The 24,102-nt window shown below is 34.1% G+C and overlaps 1 protein-coding gene across 2 annotated transcripts in view; it reads left to right on the top strand.

Moving 5' to 3' along the window:
- Positions 1-24,102, top strand: part of RPAP2 (RNA polymerase II associated protein 2) — a 72,262-nt gene that overhangs the window by 21,182 nt on the left and 26,978 nt on the right. Inside the window, exons 7-11 of one of the 2 annotated variants that reach the window (XR_013999335.1) lie at positions 2,269-2,304; positions 4,386-5,319; positions 10,850-10,907; positions 13,732-13,812; positions 21,188-21,256. Coding sequence is in view for 1 of the 2 variants with exons in the window: in XM_081144443.1 (XP_081000569.1) it covers positions 2,269-2,304; positions 4,386-5,319; positions 10,825-10,907; positions 13,732-13,812; positions 21,188-21,256 (1,203 nt within the window). In the remaining variant the exon portion in view is untranslated. Of the gene's footprint in view, positions 1-2,268; positions 2,305-4,385; positions 5,320-10,824; positions 10,908-13,731; positions 13,813-21,187; positions 21,257-24,102 lie in introns of both variants that reach the window. The other variant, XM_081144443.1, reaches the window with a different exon arrangement.

Below are 24,102 nucleotides of genomic sequence, written 5' to 3' on the forward strand. Positions count from 1 at the left end.
ATCTTCGGTGAGGTATCTATTAAGGTCTTTGGTGCATGTCTTAGTCTCTTCAGGCTGCTATAACAAAATAGTGAAGACTGGGTGGCTTAAAAAAGATAGGACATTTTTCTCATAGTTACAGAGGCTGGAAGCCTGATATCAGGATGTCAGTATAGTTGGTTAAGGACCCTCTTCTGGGTTGCAGACTTCTAGTTATATCCTCACATAGTGTAATGGGAAGGGATCTTTGTGGTGTTGTTCATAAAGGCACTAATCCCGTTTATGAGGGCTTTGTCAACATGACCTAATTACCTCCCAAAGTCTCCACCTCTTAATACCATCAGGTTGGGCATTAGGATTTAACATATCAATTTGGGGTGGGGGACAAACATTTGGACCCTTGATCTTTTCAGTGTCCTGAATTCTAATAGGTGTATAGTGGTGTCTCGTTTTAATTTGCATTTTCCTAATGACATAGGATGTAGTGCATCTTTACATACGATTATTTGCCATCTGTATATCTTCTTTCTTTCTTCCTTTTTTTTTTTTTAAGAGAGAGGGAGAGAAAAATATTGATGTGAGAGAGAAACATTGATTAGTTGCCTCCTGTACTCTCCCCCCCCCCAGCACACACATTGAACCAGCCACCTTTCTGTGTATGGGACCAACTGAGCCACACTGGCCAGGACTCTTTTTTTTTAATGTATCTTCTATGGTGAGGTGTCTATGAAAGTCTTTTATCTATATTTTAATTGTGTTGTTTTCTTATTGTGTTTTAAGAGTTCTTTCATATTTTGGATAACAGTTCTTTATCAGATATGTCTTTTGCAATTATTTTCTCCAAGTCTATCATTTATCTTTTTATTCTCAATAGTATCTTTTGCAGAGCAGACATTTTTAATTTTAATGAAGCCCAGCTTATCAATTCTTTCTTTCATGGGTTGTGTCTTTGGTGTCGTAGCTAAAAAGTCATCTAGGTTTTCTGCTGTGTTATCGTCTAGTAGTTTTATACTTTTGCATTTTATATTTAGGTCAGTGATCCATTTGGGGTTATTTTTGTGAAGGATGTAAGATCTGTGTTCAGATTCATTTTTTTTGCATGTAGATGTCCAGTTGTTCCAGCACCATTTGTTGAAAAGACTCTTTTTTCATTTGTATTTATTGCCTTTGCTCCTTTGTCAGAGATCAGTTGACTATATTCACATGGATTTATTTCTGGGGCTTTCTGTTCTATTTGTCTGTTCTTTCCCCAATAACCATGTCTTGAGTACTATAGCTTTATAGTAAGTCTTGAAGTCAGTTCATGTCAGTCTTCCAATTTTGTTCTCCTTCAGTATTGTGTTAACTAATCTGGGTATTTACCTCTCTATAAAAACTTTAGAATCAATTTGTTGACATCCACAAAATAATTTGCTGGGATTTTGATTGGATTGCATTGAATCTATAGGTCAAGTTGAGATAAACTGACGTCTTGACAATATTGTCTTCTTATCAATGAACATGGAATATCGTTCCATTTATTTAGTTTTTTGTAAACTAATTTTTTATTTAATCCATTTTGTAGTCTTTAGATGGCACATTTTCTGAGTTACTTCAAAAGTATTTTAAAGAATTTTCTTGTCCTCTTGGATTCATTTGCTATTATATTTGCTCCTTTTTATAGCTAGCTTTCTAAGAGTGCTTTCCTCCCCCTTTTTAATATCATGATGCCCAGCCAAAAGTGATTTCTGGTATTGCATAGCAAAATTATTCCTAGAGTTAAATTAAACCACCTATCTACAGTTTACATCCATACTACAACACAACTAGGACAAAAAGTTTTACTAACTGTATAAAGGAAATATAAGAGCTTGTATAATCTTTGCCCTCAAAGAGTTTGTGGTCTATTTAAGAAATCAGAATTAAACATGAAAAATAAGACATTTAGATAATAATTCTAGTATTGGATCATAGAGGACATGATTGATATATATTAATTGTTCATACTTTGGAATTTAGAGAAGGGAGTGATTTACATTAGCAGGTTAGACAGGGAAAACTATTGGGCTCATGGAGTTTGAACTTAGTCCTGAAATATGAGTAAATTTTGCATAGTGACAGCTATTAATCCAGATTACTTATGGATGAGTTTTATAATACTTTGTCCCTTAATTTTTTCTTTTAAAAAGTCTTTATGTGAACTATGTCCTTTTAATTATATTTTTGTATCCAATGTAGTTATAATAAACACTTGAAAGTGTTTGACATATCAGTTACCTTCAATTTTCTATTTCTGTGTGTTTGTCACAGGCATCCTGATTTTCAGCTGCTACAGGAGGGACAAAGGTATGGTTGAACCGGTATCACTTACCTTCTATATATTCATGTTAATAAAGACATTAAGAGTAAACCAGGTGATATGAGCTCCTGGACTTCCTGTGCTGATGCATTGTGTAAGTGCCCATTCTAGCCCACACAAAGAAATATTTGCCATGTACAGCTTTTTCTTTTGTGATGGTAAGATGAAGTATTTGCTCTGTATGATTTATTGTACAGCTGTTTCTACCAAGAAAGTCTAATTGAACCTGTTGAAATATGACACAAATACAGCTTCCATCTGAGATGCTATGCTGCTTTGACAACAGATTGTGCCAATTAACATTTGTTGAAAGGTTTTTATAGTCGTATTTATTGGATTTCAAAACATTCATGTATCTGTTATTTAATTATTTGAAAGAGTATCTAAAGCATTAATAGAGGTTCCAAATTTTGATTTTTTTTCCTAAACTCCCCTCATAGTGCTGCTTGCCCAACCATAATCATCTCTCAAAACGTGTCCTTTTATCTCCCAGAATAAATTTTCCTGGTTATTAGTCACTACCTTAGTTACATGGACCAGAGCTCAAGTGAGAGATATTGATTTATTGATGTATATCTTTTTTTTTTTTAATCCTCACCCGAGGATATTTTTTTCATTGCTTTTCAGAGAGAGCGGAAGGTCGGGGGCGGGGGAGAGAAACATCAATGTGAGAGAGAGACATCGATTGGTTTGGTTGTCTCTGGCTCACACAATAACCAGGGCCAAGGATGGAGCCCGCAACCAAGGTATGTGCTCTTGGCCGAAATTTAACCTGGGACCCTGCAGTCTGCAGGCTGACACCCTAACCACTGAGCAAAACCGTCTCGGGCTGACGTATATCTTTAATTTATAATTGAGTGTAGTATAGAAAAACATATTGCCTTCAAATTCTGAGGGAAAGTATGAAAGTTTAATTGTTCTATTTTTTTTTCAAATTATACTTACAAGAGACAAGTCCCATGACAATACAGGCTAGATTCTAACTAAAAAATGATATCTAACACTAAATAAACTTGTCATCTTTTCTCCATTTTTACCCACAACCTTACTTTACACTCCCCACCCCACATACTATTTTTAAAAACTGCTGCGTTATTTTACTTCATTTTATTTTTAAAAATCATTTCTAAAAATTTAATAGACTTTTTGGGGGGACCAGTTTTAGGTTTACAGAAAAATTGCATGAAAACTAGAGAGTTCTCATACACACTCTCACTACCCTCTACGTGCTTCTTGACCCAGAGTCCTCCTCTGGATCTTTTCAAGTTCTGATAGGTGCATTTGCTTAGGAGCTGCTCACTTACCCTTTTTTACCTTAAGCTTGTATAGACAAAGCTACTCTGTCTTCGCTCTTTCATAATTCTTAATCCCTTTTAAACCTGAAAATTGAAGGAATATAGTCAAAGGGAAAACTGTTGTCTTTTACTGTTAATCATGTAATTCTAGAATTTCAAATGTAAATATCTTTCATTGATAAATGTTGACTTGCCAACTTTATTTTCTGCTGTGACTGACTTTCTTGTGTTTTTCATTCTTTGGAATTTTTTGTATGACTATCAACTGGAGTTGGAAAATGTTTAAATATCTCTTTATCTTTCAAAGCCTAAATAAAGTTCCTATAATATGTGTGTGTGTGTATATATACATACATACATACGTATGTTTTGAGAAACCAGTAATGAAGTTTTCAAAAGGAAACCTTTTTGTAAAAAGGATATATGAAACAGTCACAGAAATGGAGCAGGCTAAAATAAAAATAAATCAGAAGAGTGAAATTATCAAGGTTTTTTTTTTTCTCGTTGTTACTCTCTTTTAACACTTTTAAAATAATTGGGGAAAAAGGACAAAGAAATAAGAGAATTATCAAATAAATAAGATGTAAAGAAATTATAGAATTAGAGCTTTCTTGTGAAGTGTGTGTGTGTGTATACAGGCTTATACAGATATAAGCCTATAAATAAGGCTTTGCATAGGGAATAAAAATTTCTGCCTTGAAAGGTACAAAGTATAAATACTGTGGGACATTCTTCTTTTCTGTTACAATTACTTTGTTTCTTTCCTTCTACAGTGGCCATTCTGGAGAAGAAGTACAATTTTGCAGTAAGGCCATTGAAACATCAGATGTTGACAGCCCTGGCCATTTTGAGAAGGAGTATGACTCTGATTCTTCCAGCACTCATGGTGATAGTAGCAGTGATGATGAGCAAGACTTTGTTTCCTCCATTCTACCAGGAAACAGACCAAATGCAACGGGTGTAAGGACACAGCCGCACAAAAAAAGCATCATGAAAAAGAAAGCTGGTCAAAAAGCTAACTTCAGGCAAGAAGACAAAGAACAGACAGTAATAGATGTTACTGAGCAGTTAAGCAATTGCAAGTTAGATAGTCAGGAGAAAGCTGCTGCTTGTGAACTTGCTTTACAGAAAATAAATACTCAGATTTCTTCAAATAGTCCTTTGAGAGAGAAATTGGAAGCTTCAGAAATTCCTGAAAGTAAATACAATAGTTCAGAAATAACTCTAGTAGGCATAAGTAAGAAAAGTGCTGAGCATTTTAAGAGGAAATTTGCCAAATCAAACCAAGTTTCTAGGTCAGCTTCTAGTTCAGGGCAAGTGCGTCCTGAAGTTGCCAAGGCAAACTTACTTCAAGTTCTGAAGGAGACTCTGATTGAGTGGAAGACAGAAGAAACTTTGAGGTTTTTGTATGGCCAGAATTATGCTTCCATGTGTCTGAAACCCTCTTCAGCCCCTCTGGTTAGAGAAGAACTTGATGAAGATGACATAAACTCTGACCCAGATAGTCATTCCCCTTCCGTGTGGGAATCTCAGGACAGCTTGGATGAGTCTTTGCCTTTTAGGGCCTCAGATACAGCAATTAAACCACTGCCAAGTTATGAGAGCTTGAAAAAAGAAACTGAAACATTAAATCTAAGGATCAGAGAGTTTTATAGAGGACGGTATGTTTTAAATGAAGAATCCACCAAATCACAAGACTCAGAAGAGGTATGTCTTGATGATGAGTTTTCCATGTTGCTAACAGATGGAACACTCATCGTAGCAAATCTTGAAGCAGGAGGGAAAATACTGAAGAGATAATTGTTAACTTTTCAGAAAGCTGCTTTAGTTGGTCAGTCTTTTGATTTAAAATGCCATCTCCAGTATTGGCATTACTATTTTCCAAATAAGTTGAAATTTGCCCCTGAAAATTTTCATAAATGTGGAACTTTTTTGGTAATGTAGAAATAGCCTCCAATTGTAGGACAGAATTTTCTTTAAACCTAGATCTTCATATAATATGTAGAACCTCTGAAGAAGCTTGTTTTTTCTTCATCAGTATGTATGCTTTCAGATTTCTATATGGGGAGCGTATCTTTGTGCTTTATTTCCAGCGGGACTGTATGCAGTGGAGTAGACTTACTAGTTGAATAGTAAAATATTTGTATGATATTTGGCAAACATCCTATTTAAAATATTGTTAATGAAAATAATACATTAAAGGAGAATTATTGGGACATAATAGACACAGAGAAAATGAAAAGAGCACATTCAGGTAAGACCTAGATTTGAATATCTGCTGTCATTTACTAGCTGTATGAAAAATTAATTTCTTGAGTCTGATTGCTTATCTGTAAATAGGACCATAAATATCTTCCCTTGCTCAATTTTATGAGTTTTAAAGATAATGTATATAAAACATTTATCACAGTGCCTGACATATAATTGGTATTCAGTAAATAGTAATTATATGTAGAGACTAAATGTATGCCACTGAAGTTTAGGGAGATTTTTCAGTATTTCTAATACCCAGTTTTGGTTGATGTGTAGTTTGGGAAATGAAGTCATTTGACATGAAGAAGAGTAGGCAATAACCTGGTTTTTACCACAAAGTTTGTTACTAAAGATTTCTGAGTAAACGTGGCTGTAAATTGAAGAACACATTTGGAGATTTAGAAAGAAGGTGAAAGTGGAAATACAGTAAAAATTTAGAAATTTCTTGTATTTCTAGAGTATTACCTAACTTGGTACTATATTTGAAATCACTTCAACTATATTAGACAGCATCCATAGCTTTTATATTTAGTTTGGAGAAACATTAATTTCTGTCAGCTGCATAAACCTACCTTAGTACATTACTTGTTTTTATCATTTTTATGTTTATAAGCCTTAAGAAGGAAAATCCCTGAAATTTGACTGTTCCTCTATTGCATAATGTTTTAGAACTTTTTTTTTAAGCTTTACCTAAGGATATTTTTTCCATTAGTTTTCAGAGAGAGTAGAAGGGAGAGAAAGAGAGAGAAACCTTGATGTGATAGAGACACATCGATTGGTTGCCTCCTGCATGTACCCTGATGGGCCGGGGATCGCGCCTGCAACCAAAGTATGTGCCCTTGACCGGAATCAAACCTGGGACCCTTCAGTCCATGGACTGATGCTCTAACCACTGGGGAAAACCAGCTAGGGCACATTTTAGAACTTTTTCATTGAAGTATAAACCAATGATGTAGCTCATTGAGCACTACCCAGGCCAAAAAATATGGATAAACCAGAGCCCCACTGCATCTCTTTCTAGTCATTACCTCTTTCCAAAATGAATGACTATTATAATAGCACAGATGAGGTTTACCAATTTTGAACTGTATATAAGTGGATTCACACAGTATATATTCTTTGGTGTCCAGTTGAGTTCATGCAGCATCATGTTTGTGAATCATTTGTGGTGGTAGTGAATCATTTGTGTCGTTATAGGCATAACTCTAGTTTTATTCTTTTATTGCTGCATAGTATTTTATTATAGAAATGTACCACACTTTCTCGATCATTAATGAGCATTTAAGCTGTTTCAGTTTGGGGCTATTATGAACTGTTGTTATGAACTTTCTTATATATGTCCCTCCAAATGTGCATGCATTTCTGTTGGGTATATATCTAGGACTGGAATTTTTGGGTCATAATGTTTGGGGTATATGCAGCTATACTAGATAATGACAAATGGTTTTCCAGAATGGTTGTGGCAGTTTATGTTCCACTACCACACTGTGAGAGTTTCCATGAGTCCACACACTCACAATACTTGATATTGTTAGTTTTCACCATTCTGGTGGTATTGCTTTTTGGTTACATTTCTCTGATGATTAACGAGTTGAGTATTGTTTCACTTGCATTGGCCATTTGGATAGTCTCTGTTCTGAAGTGCCTGTTTTAAGGCTTTTTTCCATTTACCTATTGAATATATCTAGGTGTTTTTTCTTTTATTGATCTGTAGGAATTCTGTAGGTATTCAGGATTCAAGCCCATTTTTAGTTAGATGTATTGTGAATACCATCTTCCACTCTGAAACTTGCCCTTTCATTCTCGTTACTGTCTTCAGTCTAGTTTATTGTTTCCTTTAGTGACTTCTTTAAGAAATCTTTACTTAGCCCAGGTTATTTAATCTTCTAGAAGTTTAATACTGTTTTTCCTTTCACACTGAGATCTGCAATTCATCTGGGATTGATTTTTGTGTATGGTGAAGAGTATAGGTCACATTTCATTGTTTTCCTTTCGGGAAGTATGTGCACATCAAAGTTTAAGAAGCAATATTGATATCTGTTTGCTCATTCCATCAGTTACTGAGAGATGTGGGGGAGGTAGGTCAAAATCTCTCACCATAACTATGGATTTATTATTTCTCCTTTTAGTTTTATGAATTTTACTTTGCATATCTTGAGACCATGTTATTGGGTGCAAATGTAAGATTGTATGTCTTCCTAGAAAATTGAACCCTTTGCATTATGGACTAACCTTTCTCTACATTGATCCCCCCCCCCCTTAGAGTCTACTTTGCTGACAATAGCTTTCTTTTATTAGTACTTTCAAGAACTATCTTTTCTTAAATCTAGGCTGATAATCTTTATCCTTTATGTGGAGAATTTAGTCCATTTACATTTAATGTCATAATGCTATATTTGAATTTAAATCTACCATCTCACTCATTGCTCATTGCTATCTGCATTCCACCTGTTGTGTGTTCCTCTTTCTTTCCTTTTTTGCTTTCTTTGTATTAAATATCATTATTCCATTTTCCTACCCTCTATTAGCTTCTTATACATTCTTTTGCTAATTGATAATTGGTTATCCTAAAGATTAAAACCTGAGTCTTTGTCTTATTAAAGTCTAATGTAACTTGCCTGAGCTGGTTTGGCTCAGTGGCTAGAGCATCAACCTGCAGACTGAAAGGTCTGGGTTTGATTCTGGTCAAGGGCATGTACCTTGGTTGCAGACTTGATCCCTGGCCCTGGTCAGGGTGCATACCGTAGCAACCAGTTGATGTGTCTCTCTCTTTCTCCCTTCCACTCTCTCTGAAAAATAAAAGCAATGGAAAAAATATCCTCGAGTGAGGATTAAAAAAATAATTATAAATAAAGCCTAATGTAGCTTAATACTTTTATTGCTTCCTCGACAATTAGAACTTTATTTCCATTTACTCCCCTTCTTTACTTATGTGCTCTTGTTGTGTACTTTTGTCCTCTCTACATTTTAAATCCTACAAGATTATTCGTAGTCAATATTCAGTTCATTTTGTCCAGTTGCTTACTCTTTCATTGTTTTTTGTTTCTTACTGAATTTCCATTCTTCCATCTCAGATCATTTGCCTTGGACCTAAAGAATATCCTTTGTTTCTGTTAGTGCCAGTTCGCTAGTGATGAATTTTCTGTTTTTGTTTCTAACAAATTTTTTATTTCACTTTTACTTTTGAAAGATATTTTCCTGGATATTGAATTCTAGATTAGCAGTTATTTTCTTTCAGCCCATTGAAAATATTTCCTTGTCTTTTGGCTTCCATTTGTTTCTCTTATTGCTGCTTTTTTGCAAATACTATGTTTTCTCCTTTAGCTCCTTTTAAGACTTTTTTCCTTTGGTTACCCTCAATTTTAAAATGCTTTGTGTAGGTGTGATTATATTTGTTCTTTTAGCTGTTGTGATACTTGATTCTGTGACTTGATTTCTTTCATCAGTTTTGGAATATTCTTAAATAATATCTGATATTCCAATTACAGATATGCTAGTCTTTTTCACTGTACCTTCTTCATCTTGTATTCTTTTGTGCTTTTGCATTATGTGGAAGGGGGAGAGAGGTGTTGGGTATGACTGTGCTTCATTCTCGATTTTTTTTTTTTTTTAATATATCTTTATTGATTTCAGAGAGAGGAAGGGAGAGGGGGAGAGAGAGACAGAAACATCAATGATGAGAGAGTCATTGATCGGCTGCAGCCCTCAACCCGGGCATGTGCCCTGACCGGGAATTGAACCCTGATCGCCTGGATCCTAGGTCGACGCTTAACCACTGAGCCACTCCTGGCAGGGCTCATTCTGGATATTTTCCAAGTCAGCACTCTCTTCAGTTATTTCTACTATATTATTAAATCTATCCATTAAGTTCTTTCAAATACTATATTTTTCAGTTCTAGGATTTTCATTTGGTTCTTTTATACAGTTTTCAGTTCTCTGCTGAAAATTTCAATCTTGTCATTTCTTTGAATATCTTTAACACATCATTATTAAATAAAGCTGATAACTTCATTATCTGGATTCCCTGAGTGTTGATTTCTATGGGCTAATATTTCAGATTTTGATCATATTGTCTTATTGTTTCATTATACGGCAAACGTATATTAGTTACAGAGATAACTTGAGACCCAGGCTGATGTTATCTTCCTCTAGAATGGAATTATGTTTGCTTCTGGCAGATGATTTTGTAGCAGTTCCAAAACACCTTAATCCAGTCAGGAATTATGATGATTTAAAGCTGGACTTCAGCCTCTATAAGAGCCAACCTGTTTCCTATTCATTCTTCCTCCTAGAGTGTGAGCCTTCTAAGTCTGGTCTCTAACATGGGGAGGGATGCTAGTGCCTCTCTCTTCTTGGCATGCCCCAAACTCTGGTGTCTACTAGAAAAGCAGTGCTTGGGTTCTCAGTATCTAAATTGCCTCTTCTGAAATTAGTCAGTGGCCTTTCTAGAATTACCTTCTTCAGAATCTCAAGGCCATAATTCTTTACTGCCTTATTAGCAATCTGATGCTTTCAAACAAATGTGGGTTTTTTCCCACCTTTTTCAATTCTCAGCAGGAGTGTGGTTTGAATGATCTTGTCTGCCATTTCTAGAAGTGGAATTCCCCATAATATATTTATATTATTTGCTAATTTTTATCTTTTAATCTCCTAAATTTATATAGCATTTAGTAGTTTACAAAGTCTTTTTGTAAACATTTTCTCATTCAGTGAAGAAGGTATTAGTATTCCTTTTATACAGATGAGAAAACACTCTCAAAAGGGCAAATGACTCAAGCAAGTTCACATAAGCCTAATGACTGAACTGATACTCAGATTTAAATTTTACAATTTTTAAGTCTAGTTTTCATTCTCCCATACGACAGGTGTTAACTTTTGTATTTTAATGTTAATTCTTCTTACCAAAGAAAGAATGTAAATTCATGATTTTGTTTTGCTTTGTTTAAAAATGTGATTCAGCATGATCCCACCTTTCCACTGATAGATTCAAGTTCTCAGAACCAGATTAGAAAACGCATCGTACTTGAAAAATTGAGTAAAGTGTAAGTATGTAATTGTCATTCCACTTTTACAATATTTTTAAGTTAACTTTATATTTGTTCATAATTTATAGGTGTTGTCATTGAATTTTGAACAGTGAAGAATTATGTGAAAAGTTTACATGGATTCCTTTACCTGAGAAATTTAGATTTTTAAGATATCCTATCAAGGAAATACTAAATTAAGTTTTGTATACCAAGGCACATGGTAAAGAGGAAGGTTGAGATTATGGGAGTAGAAAACCAAACCACCTCACTTCAACTTAATAATCCAGTGAAGTCAGGGAAAAAATATCAAAGCTAGACCCATTTAAATACTGATTTGTGGTAAATGTGTCACATCAGTTTCACATGTGAATAAGACTTTATAAAGTTTTAACGGTCTGTTAATTCACTCTGCATATATATTCATAGGACAATTTCACACTCAGCAACTTGAGTTTTTGTCCAACTCAACTTTGCACTTTAGTTTTAAGCTTCCCATGGTGGAAATTACTGTTCTTGTAATTAGAACAGTCATAAATGACATTTAAAAATTGTAATCTTGGTTTCTCTTCTAAAAGGAGCTTAAAAATCTTTTTTTCAGAGCTATGAGAGCGGTTTTAAACTTTTCAACCTGCATTTTCTTTCTTTAGCAGAAAAGATGAAAGGTGTTTTCAGTCATTGCTTAAGGTGTTGTGCATGTGGAGAAGTTTTAATTATGTAGTTGTTCGAACTAACAAAAACATATTTTTTTGGAAGCCATAATTTGAGCAGCTTACTCCTCTAAGTTTTACATTTTAAATAAATCTTTAAAATAATATTTATTGAGTGTCTTTTATATGTTAGGGTCTTCATATGTGATAAATCTGTTATTAATTTTGCCTTTTATATGTTCTCATACTGGTACATTTCTGTTAAATATTAGAAGAACAGTATAAGTCACCATCTTTCTGATTTGTAGAACAAAAATATCAGTCCTTGACTTTAGTTACATAGTTTCTGAAAGTTGGGATGGGTTATCTATACTGGTATATAATCAGTAGATAGGGACTTATCTGAAAATAGTTTTCTAGAATTTTTAGCTAATAAAAGTACCCAATTTTAAATTTAAGATCACATAGACATGTCATTGAAGGAATTCTGTTCCTTCTCAATTTGGGCTGTGACAGAAGATAACAAAAGGACCCCCGATAGAAGATCAAATTATTGGTATTAGCAGAGGAACTGAATTTGAGAAGAGGTGAAATAACAAGAAAAAGAAGAGCAAACAACACTGAAAACAAAATAATTATAATGACATAGGTTTTTTGGTTGGTTGGTTGGTTGGTTGGTTGGTTGGTTGGTTGTTTCTAAAAGCAGTTGAGCTTTTTTACATGGTAAAAGTAAGACTTTCCTTCCCCTTCGACTATCACATTTCCTCCTAATAATATATTTTAGTGGCTGTGCTTGCGGGATAGGTGAAAATTGCCATGATCTGAAGAGGGAGGGTTTATTTGTGTCTTCTTCCTCTATGAAATGGCTGAGCAGAAAAAGGGAAAGAATTGTGTACTGGGTATTAGATGATATTGAGGAATTATTATTAATTTGGAATAATAAGAAATTATCATGATAATTTTATTGTGGCTATATAAGAAAATGCCTTTGTATTTAGAGGTACCTAAGGAAATACTTAGGGGCCAAGTGACATGATGTCAGGGATCCACTTTAAAATATTACAGGGGGAAAAAAGGAAGGAAGAAAAAATAAAGCATATATAACAAAATATTGGGAGGTTGAATCTGAGAACAGATATATGAGGTTATCGCTATTCTCTGTATTTTGGAGCATGTTTGAAACTTTCATAAGTTTCAAAAAGCAATACATGCTTATTGCAGAAGATTTAAGCATTAAAAAATGCTATAAAGAAGGAAGTGACAATCACCTGTAATCCCACAACTCAACAATAACTACAGTATATATTTTAATATTTATCCTTCACATATATATGATATATGTGTATATGTGAATCTATACCCCTTGATTCCCTTTGTTATAGTGTAAACCTGGAAGAAGTGAAATATTTCATATATACTATGTATTATATACAATAGCATTATATAATATTTATGTTTTTGTAAAAATGGGACAATACTCTGCATGCATTTTTTTTACTTAACATTTATCATGAATATCTTTTCACATTAAAAAAAAGATTTGCATTATTTTAAAGGTTCTGTTATATTTCATTATATGGGTATGTCATAATTTATTTGACCAATCACATATTGATGAACACTTGTTTCCATTTTTTCACTACTAAGAATATTCCTGCAACAAGCACTTTTTTTATGTTTATCTGATGACTTCTGTAGGATAAATTTTTTGGAAAAAAAGCTAGTGAGTCAAAGAGTATCTACATTTAAAATGTTAATATATCTATTGTCAACTTGCTCTCTAGAAATGTACCAATTTTTACTCCCACCATAAGGATTTAGTAATGAGAAATATGCCACACTCCCAAATTTGACCATTTGGAGGGCAATTCCTCTGGCTTTGTCTTCTTTTTATTTGGTCTAATATTTGAAAGTAAAGAGGTAAGAAAACTAGAGGTAGGAATATAGATAGCAGACAAAATAATATTTTTATATTTCAGTGCCTCACACTGTAGCATAGACTACAAAGTGGAGTGTGGGGTTATTATGAAATATTTCCTTATGACTTCTCACCAGTTATAACCTAGCTTAACTGCCTCCACCTAAGTGCCATATTACCTATGGAAAATCCAGACTTAGTCGTGACCCAAAAAATCTATCTATAATTAAATCATATTTTGAAAGAAATGTTTTTGTTTTTTTTTAATTTTCAGATTGCCTGGACTTTTGGGACCTCTTCAGATTACTTTAGGAGACATTTACACACAACTTAAAAATCTTGTTCGGACTTTCAGGTTGGTATTAATATTGTGATTTTTCTTCTCAGTTATTTTAACTTTAATATGATTGCTTTGCAGAACCCATAGGTAGACTAAGGCATGAAGAAAGTGGCTTGACCTGTAGTGTTGTATTTAATCTAAATACAGTGTCTATTTTCTCCACCACAAGACAGTATTACTTCTGTCTTTTATTAAACGCAATCCCTTATTTGCTCAAACCTTGATATATTTAGCTTTGAGTAGTTTATTTATAGAATAGCCTAAAACTACAAAGGAAAATGATATTAAGACACAAAAAGTGGTTAGCCAGCAACATCTTGGATCTTATTGAATTAGTAAATACATATCAGATGACCAGATCTGTGCTGGGCACCACGGGCATCAAGAGTCATGCAATAATAAATTACCCACCCTCAAGGAAGACTCTCCTGTGAGAAGATAAGGCAAGCACAGTGAACAGTACAAAACAGTGGATAATTTAATATTAAATTGTATGGAACAGATTTGAAGTGATAAGAAGTACAAAGAAAGGAAGAATAGAGAATATTAATTGTGAAGTAGAGCAATTGTGATTTTTCTAAAACTATCAAGGTTAAAATATTGAACCAACCTAAGACTAGATTCTCTACCAAGAAGCATAGGGACAGGCCTCTAAATACCTATTAGTAGAGATGTGCCAAATATACATTTTGGCCAAATATCAATTATCAAATATTAAAATCAATATTTGCCTGTGGCTAAAGCCACATTGCACTAACATAGAATGAACTTCTAAGGTAGAATCATTTCATCCAAAGAATTAATAATCATTATGGTTTATTGTTGTCAACAGTAATAAGATTTGAAAAGTTTAATATTATAGTACAGGAACAATTTCTTAGCACTGTGAGCTATTAGATTTCTCTTGCAGTCAGTCCTGTATATCAAAATACCAAATAGACAGCTTTCAACATGCACATTTAATTAACATCACTAACCTTTTTTTGTGCCACAAAGTATTTCAGGAAAACATTTTTCAGTAAGGTATTTACTAGAAGGAACTAGGATTCATAGTTTAGGCAAATCTCAGAAATTCATCTTCAGATACAGAAAAGGATCATGTATAACGTTTTATGTTTTAAATGTTTAGCCTTTATAGACTCCCTCCTCTCTCTCTCTCCCTCTTCCCCTCTCTCCCATCCCTCCTGCCCTTCTACTCTCTCTGAAAATCAATGGAAAAAATATCCTCGGGTGAGGATTAACAACAAAAAAGATATTTTAAAAAAAAATAGTCATTTATCATCTCCCTAGACCCCCAAATAAGAATTCTACTTAAGAGGGTTCTGTTACCTATGAAAGTAAGCCTTCTGTGACACCTAAGCTAGCCAAGACCAGAGGCACAGTGTTCATCAATCTTGTAAGAGGTAGCTAACAGACTACAGATATGAGGAGCCTTCAAATGTCATATTTCTTTCATATTTATAAACTATTATCACTTTTTTCTGTCATTCCTATTGTGTAAGTTCTTCTCAGTTACTTTCTGCATTGTTTGCATTAAATTAAAGCCTAGCTGAAACAATATGATGTCTGAGATTTGCTTCCAAATTATCCAGATTAGGGGATGTTGAATATGGGGTTGTATAGATAAAACATGATTAGCCAGGAGTTGATCATTCTCAAAGTAGTGATGAGTATATAGGAGTATATTTTATATTCTCTACTTTTATATATGTTTTAAATTTAATGAAAAGTTTGAGGGAAATAAGCCCCCAAAACATTATTTTGGTGTAGGGGATGTTATAAAAACTTTGATGTTAATTTACTTTTCAAATCTTTACTCTTTAGTACCTGCAGGTCAAAATCTATAGCTTTAATAAAAATTGCTTAAATTGACTTTGCTGCTTTTTAGAAAAATGTTGATTACTTAGAGTACAGAATGACCTCTGGTAACAGAATTCATTTGGGGCCTTCAGATTCTGTCATTATGACTTCAGCAAGTATGTGACTATTTGTAGGCTAGGGCTTATAAGTGAAGTCTGAAAAAATGCCATATTGATGACAGTGACTAGTGTTGGAAGATCTTTTCAGTCATTGCTGGCAGTGGAAAAGAGTTGACATAAATAACCATGTACTTCTCTTAGAAATGCTAATCAATAATAGGAACTTGTAGAACAGTGGTTCTCTAGCCAGCTGTGCATCAGAATTACCTGGGGATCTTTTAACAACCCCAGATGCCTGGCTCCACCCCTCAGATTGAATTTCATTTGGTTAGGGTTGGGCTAGGACATTAGTATTTTTAAAAAGCCCCCCAGGTGATTCTTATGTGCAGCCTGAGTTGAAAGCCTGTTAGAACTTAAATATCAAGCAGCTTTTTCAGCTATTTGAAGAATCTTTCCCCAGTGACTAGAGCTGTCCTTTCCACTGAATTGCATCACAGTCATTTATCCGGAATGTTACATTGATTTACCTGTCATAGTGGTTCCATCAGAACTTGTTTGGTAATAATTCACTGTCCTCAGTGTTGACTTAAGATGTTTTTCTAAGTCTGATTTGAATTAAAATTTTGACACAAAAGTGCTTTTTAAATTTCATCAGTGATAAATGAGACCTTTTTCCTATATCTGTATTGAATTTCAAATTATATTTTAAAACCTTCAAATTATATTTAGAAAGCTTTTTAAATGCTTTCTATCAAATATTCCTATTTTCATTTCTGAATTATCACTCAGATAATAATAAATATATTTATTTAGCATCTGTGCTTGAAATTATTTTGACTCAGCAAAAGAAAAATATGAGAGCAAGTAAAATGTTGCAAGTCTGCCACGAGTTGTATTTGAAGTGAGAGCAAAGGCCTTGTCATGTTTTCCTCAGTGCCTGAAACAGTGGTATAGATAGAGCAGGCATGCAGTGCATTTTTGCTGAATGAGTAAAGAAATTCATGAAATCTTAAATCTGTTTTAACTTCAGAGACTTCAAATACAATAGAAAAGGAAATTTCTACTTAACTGTATTTGCCCTTTTTTCTCAGATGCTTATTCTTTGACCTTTTTTGGTTATGTGCTAAATTCTGTTTTGCTACAGACAAAGCAGTGAACAAAACACAAGTCCTTCTCTCGTGGAACTAGTTTAATAAAGAGGATATGTAAATTTTTAAAATCAATATATGTACTCTTATTATGTGGTGATATGCCCTTTCCCAGTTCATTCTCCTCCTCTTCCCCCCAGAAGCAGGGAAAGGGGATGGTACTGAGGAGGGAAGAAGTTGTCATTTTAAATAGACTGGTTAGGGAATACCTCATTGAGAAGATGCCATTTGTATAAAGATCTGAAAGTTGGTGAGAGAAGCCATGTTGCTATCTGTGAAACTATATCAGACCAGAAACAGCAGGTGCACAGGCTCTGGAGCACGAGCAGGCCTGGTGGATTCACAATACATTAAGGATGCTGATGTGGCTGGAGAAATGAGCAGAGGCAAAGACACAGAGAGATACGGTCAGACAAGTATAGGGTGGGAGTGAGTGTGGTATAGTATACAGGGCTTGTAGCCGTGGTCATTCTTCGACTTTTATTCCGAGATGGAGAGCAGTTGGATTCTGAACAGAGGAATCACAGGACCTGACATACATTTTTAACAGTATCATTCTGGCTGATGATTTGAGAATTACAATAGATGGGCAGCGGCAGGAAGACCTTTTAGGATGCTATTTTGGTCATCTAGGCAAGAAATGATGTGGACCAAAGTGAAAGCAGTAGAGGTAGTAATTAGATTCTTTTTTGAAGATAGAACCATCAGGACTTGATGACTTGTTGGGCATGGGACATGAAGAGAGCCAAGTTTAACCACAAGAATTTTGGCTTGAGCAACTGGATTCTGGAAGGATTGGGTAGCCATTTACTGAGATGGAGCTATCTGCAGGAGGGCTGGTTTGTGGGGGGAAGATGAGTTCAGTTTTGGCTGTACTATGTTTTAAGAAGCCTATTTTACATTCAAGTGGAAATGTCAAATAGACCATTAGATATAGAAGTCTGGAATTCAAGGAAAATGCCCAGGCTAGAGATAATAAATTTGAGAATTGTCAGCATATAGTTATTTAATATTTAAAGCTATGAGATTGGATGATATCACTAAGGGAATGAGCATATATAGAGGAGATGAGAGACCCAAGGGCAGAGGCTCTGGGGCAAGCCAAAATTAAAAGGTCTGGGAAGGAATGCCAGTGAGGGATGGAAATCAGACGAGTGGAAAACAGGTGAGGAAAGTGTTCCAAGGAGAAAGAGCAATCAACTGTGTCAAATGCTGCTGATAGATTAAGGACTGAGAGAGGTCCCTTGAATTTGGCAACATGGACGTCTTTTGTACACTTAATCCTCACAAAAACCCTGGGGTACGTAGTACTAGTGTTCCTGATTTACTAAATTAAAAAAGTTTTACAGCTGTTGAATATGCCCTAGGTAAAACACTACTAAGTGAGAGATGTGCGTACTGAATTATGTCTGTCAGACTTTTTAACTACTATACTGTACTTCCTTTCTATATCATCTAGAGTTTTAAAATTTTTGTAAAACATCTTAACTATGAAAAAATGAGATTAACAAAGATACACATATTTTCTACTCAGAATGAAGATATTTTTATACTTTAAAATATTCAGATGTATATTTTTAAATAAAAGAAATAGGTTAATTCATTTGTTTAGAAAAAATTAATTCAGTGCCTGTTGAATGTGAGGCACTTGTTCTTTGCACTGAGAATAAATAGGTAAAGAACACAAAGATTCCTGCCCTCAGGGAAAACAGATAATAAACAATAATTGTATGTTAGAAGGTGATAAGTGGTACAGAGAAAAAAGAAAAACATATAGCAGAGTAAGGAAGTCAGAAATTTGGAGCTGAGAGGTGGAGAGGTTTACTTTTAATAGGGTAGTCCAGATGGGCTTAATGCAAAGGAAACTTATCTGGGGAGCAGTCGTCTCTGGCAGATGTGATAGCCAATGCAAAAGTCCCGTTTGTTCCCTTTCCCAATCCATTCTCTTTTCCTCCCCAGAAATAACCAAGACTGTGAATTTGATGTGTATCTTTCCAGTCTTTGTTTTTATACTTTTACTACACATATGTGTACATAAATAATGTTGAGTATTGACTCTTCTTGGTTTATATAAAATACTTGCTGCTGCCTTTCATTCAAATTATGATGAACAAAAAAATGTAAGTCTTGTTCATTTATTTTGACAGCTATTTAGCATTCCTTAAAAGTGCCACTATTTATTACTATTTTTTCTTGTTACAAGCAGTGTCGCACTATCCTCATACACATTTCCTTATGCATGAGTGGGAGAATTTGTTTAGGGTTTGTATCTATAAATAACTGAGCTATTTATATGCATTTTTAGCTTTGTTAGATATTACCAAATTGATTGCTCACATCAGCAGTATGTTAAAAGTACTCTTTCCTCTTGTCCTCACCAACCTTTAGTATTGTCAGTATTTTATTTTTGTCATTGAGATGGAATGAATTATTGCTTTTATATTGATTTCCCAGATTACTAGTGAGATTGAGCTCCTTTTCATATGTTTCCTGGTGACTCAGTTTTCCTTCTCTTTAAATTGCCTGCTCATATCCTTTGCCCATTTATTTATTATCAGTTTTTATTAAGGACTTTATTTTTTAGAGCAGTTTTAGGTTCATAGCAAAATTGAGATGAAGGTACAGAGATTTCCTATATTCCTCCTGACCCCCCCTCCCACATAGCTTCCCTCATTATCAGCATTCCCCACTAGAGTTAATACATTCACTACAGTTGGTGAACCTGCATTGACAACATCATTATCATCTAGAGTCTATAGTTTACATTAAAATTCACTCTTGGTTTTGTATATTCTAATGGTTTGGACAAATGTATAATGGCATGTATCCATCATTATAGTATCATAGAGTATTTTCATTCACTGCTCTTAAAATTCTGTGTTGCACCTATTCATCTACCCCTCTCCCCCTCTCCCACCCACAAACCTACCCCCCCCACACACAACCCCAGACAACCACTGATCTTTTTACTCTCTTCATAGTTTTACCTTTTCAAGAATGTCATATAGTTGGAATCATACAGTACATAGCCTTTTCAGAGTGGCTTCTTTCACTTTAGTAATATGCATATAAAGTACCTCCATGTCTTTTCCTGGCTTGGATAGCTCATTTCTTTTTACAGCTGAATAATATTCCCTTATCTGGATATACCACAGTATATTTATTCACTCACCTACTAAAGGACTCCTGGTTGTCTCCAAGTTTTAGCAATTATGAATAGAGCTTCTGTAAGCATCCTTGTGCAGGTTTTTGTGTGGACGTAAGTTTTTTACTCCTTTGAATAAATACCAAGGAGTATGATTGCTGGATTGTATGATAGGAGTATGTTTACGTTTGTGAGAAACTGCCAATCTGTCTTCCAAAGTGGCTGTACCATTTTCCATTCCCCCCAGCAATGCATGAGAGTTCCTTTTGCTTCATGTTTATCAGCATTTGGTTTTGTCGATGTTCAGGATTTTGGCCATTCTAATAGGTGTGTAGTGATATGACATACGATTATGGAGTATCTTTTCATATGCTTATTTGTCATTTGCTTATCTTTGGTAAGGTGTTGATTAAGATGTTTGGCCCATTTTTTAATTGGGCTGTTTGTTTTCCTGTTGTTAAATTTTAAGACTTCTTTGTATATTTTGATAACATCCCTTTATCAGATATTATTGGTTTATTTTTTTCTTATTGATTGCTACTATTTTTTATTTAGAGCAGTCTTTCTAAATGCTTTCTGAGAAACTAAGATGATTACAACGTATTTTGTTGTCGTCAACTGCTAAGTGGTAGAATTTACTACTGATTTTTTAAAAACTTAAGTCTTTTTAATAAAGACCTAGTCTTAAAATTTATTAAGTGAATGCTCATTTCTGTAACTTACGGGTTATGACATCCTTTAATTGCTTACTGCCAAACCTAGCACAAAGGTAGGAAGGTGTGAAAGATTAATTAAATTTAAAATCAGAAATTCCTTACCTTGTTAGCTTTAACAAAATGTTTGATTAGGGAAAACATAGAACATATGGTTATAGGGAGGTGTGTACAAGTGTGTATTTTAATAAACCATGCAATTTAGTTTCTCATGTTCCTTTATTTCCATTTTGTGTAATAGTATTTTTATAAATATATAATAGTAAGGCTGGAGCACTTACTTTTGAGATGGTCATTATCAGATACTGAATATCGACCCACATTATTTTGCTATTGACTCTTTTCTATCTAATATAACAAGAATAAAAAAATATAGTGCTCTTTGACACATGTCATAAATCTGACTTTTCTATAAATAAAAAAATATAACAATCCTTAGGTAAATTTTATCTTAATGTCTTTCAGATTAACAAATAGAAATATTATACACAAACCTGCAGAATGGACCTTAATTGCTATGGTGTTGCTGTCATTGTAAGTATTCTTTCAGACTTTAAATACTAAATATGAAGAATTTTGATTACGGAAAAACAGTTATTCATTGATTTTGTAAACATCCTTAGAAAATGGTGTGCCTCTATTTTGTGCCTAATTTTTCTTTCCCTTTTAGTAAAATAACTTTTATGTAAAGTGATATGCTGTATTTTGATAAGCTGTAATCATTCTCTGTGTTTTTTAATGTCTTTTTTCTTGAGGGTCTTTTTCTTCACAAATATTACTTATCTTTTGAAAGAGAAGAACCTCCCCGTGTGGGATATATACAGAAGAGTCCTTTAGTTTCATTTTTAACAGTGCATTTTATTAATATTAAATGAACCTCATTATTTGAAATCTGTATTTTTACCAACATATCTAATGCTATTTCATTTTTCTTCAACATATTTTATCATTAATAGCATCAGAAAAGTTTCATTTTCCAAATTAATGTATATCTTTAAAATCAAATAGATTTAAAGGAATTAAATACTACACAAGCATATATAAAACATGTAATACTCATTCACCTTTTAAGAAATCACTAGTGGTTTCTAAGGATGTCTTCAAAGAGGGTTAAAACCATCTAGTAAGTGTAGTGTTTTTCAGCTTGAATTGAAAAAGTCTTTTTTTGAGGACCATTTATTACTGCATTACTGTTGCTACTTGGTGCTTGTTAGGTCATTGAGGCCCATAGGACATTTAATACACACTGGACACTTACAGGTCAAGAAGTGTTATGAGCCAACCTCACAGCATCTCCAGCCCTGCTTTCTCTTTCTTTGATATTACTTTAGTCTGACATGTTATTCTGGCTTTACTGTCCCAAGGAAGGCTGTGCTGGGAAACATTAGAGTAGGCTTCATTGAGCCAGCATTTGTGTCACCTAGCCAGATACAACTCACATGATTCATTAAATCAGAACACAGAAAATAACTTTACTTAAATGCCCTGATATAAATTTTTTATCAACTATAAGAACAAACTTTTATCATTTCTACTATTCAGTGTTCCAGTTGAATTGGTTATTTTTGAAACAGATCTTATTCATTTTTTAGAAAGTTCTTTCCATTTTATGAAATTCGTAAATATTTTGGTCACTGGCAAAAAAAAAAAAAAAAAAATCAGTATCTGCTCACCCACCATATCCTATGCCTGCTAATAAACCCTCATAGATAACTGTGTAACTGTACTTCTGCAATTCATTATACTAAAGAGGAAGTAACTTTTTTGGTTGACAAGTCAGAGGCCTAGGACCAGCAGTAATCTCAGAATCTTGCTTTCTAAGCCAGTAACTGGAAGTATTATCTTAATGAGCAGCTGCTTACTAAGGACACATGTTAGGTCCTGCTTTTTTTTGTATAAACTCTTGCCATATCTCTAAAATGTATAGTAAGGAACAAATAAAGTGTGGGAAGTGAAATAATAAAGGCTACCATAAAATTTCATATGATTTTTCCATACAAAAATAAACCTTAGTGTTTGATTTTAATAGAGGCATCTATGTGGCAAAAAATACTGAAAGCTTTCCTAGTCCTTTTATGCACTATTTGACTTTCCTAACTTTGGATGTCGTGTAGGGAACCTCTTATTTCAAGGGTCAGTGACCCATAAAAATAGTAACTTAATTCAATTCAAGAAACAAGCTGCACACATCTTAGATATATTGCATGTTTCACACTGTGCAATCAATCTTGAGGTTCTAGCAGTAAATACTATTTTCTTTTGTCATTCGCCTCGAATCCTTTTATTACTCCCTAATCCCTACAGCTAGATCTGCCCATCTTCTGGTCCTTGGTCCTTTTGATATCTAGACAACTAAAATCCTTTCACTTAGGGCCCTTTTGGCATTTTAAAAAATCCTCAGGCACTATAGATACCAAGTGAGGTGGCACTTCATTAGTTTTGTTTTTCAAATCTTGTTTTCTCGTAATTCTAACTTTTGCCATAGGCCCTCCTCATACCTTATCACTGATCCTTTCCATTCTGCATTTGCATTCTGTGTCTTCACTAGCTGAATCTCCTCATTCTTAGGTCATCAGCTTCTAAGACTTCTGTCTTCTGCCCCCATATTATTTTATTTCTTATTTCCTCTTTTCTCAGAAAGTCCCCTTTGGCTTTTCATATTTCTGTCCCCCGTGCCCCCCAGGAAATCTATGGCTCAACCAAAACCCCTCACATTCTCAGCCTTGTCCTTTTATCACCCTTTTAGAATGAATATTACTGTATGAATTGGGGATAAAATTAAAATACATATCCACGTTAAAACTAATCCCACCGACTTCTATAAAGTATAATTATACTTTACATTGGCACCCTCTTTCTTCCCACTTACAGTTCACAGCTAAGAAGGTACTTCATTCAGGAAAGAAAAAGCAGGTATGAGGGCAGGCATTGCATAAAGAACCTTAAACACTGTGAAAAATGTGGAGGTTTTAGATACCCAAAGAGACATTCACAAATAGAGAAAGGAGGTAACACACTCATACATATTTGTGGAGTAGTAATCCAACCATTCAGCCTTTTAACTTATTGCTGCTAAAACTGAACATACATGGGATTATCTTTTTTAAAAATAATTATGATTCAGAAAACCATTACATCTACTCTTAAATTTTCAATGGAATTTTTTTAGTCATTATTTGTAGACATTTCTGGAATTTGTGTTAAAAAATGAACTTCTTAAAAGTCTTTATAGCTAGGAAAAAGATTCTGAATGGCAGTTGTAGTCACTTAATGTGAGCATAATAAGATAGTTTGTTCAGTATTATAACAATGGTACTATTCTTTGCATGTGAATATTGTAGAGCTTTATTTATTACTAGCATTTGTTTAATGCATGAAAG

This window comes from Miniopterus schreibersii, assembly GCF_964146895.1.
Source record: "Miniopterus schreibersii genome assembly, chromosome: 8".
NCBI lineage: Eukaryota > Metazoa > Chordata > Mammalia > Chiroptera > Miniopteridae > Miniopterus > Miniopterus schreibersii.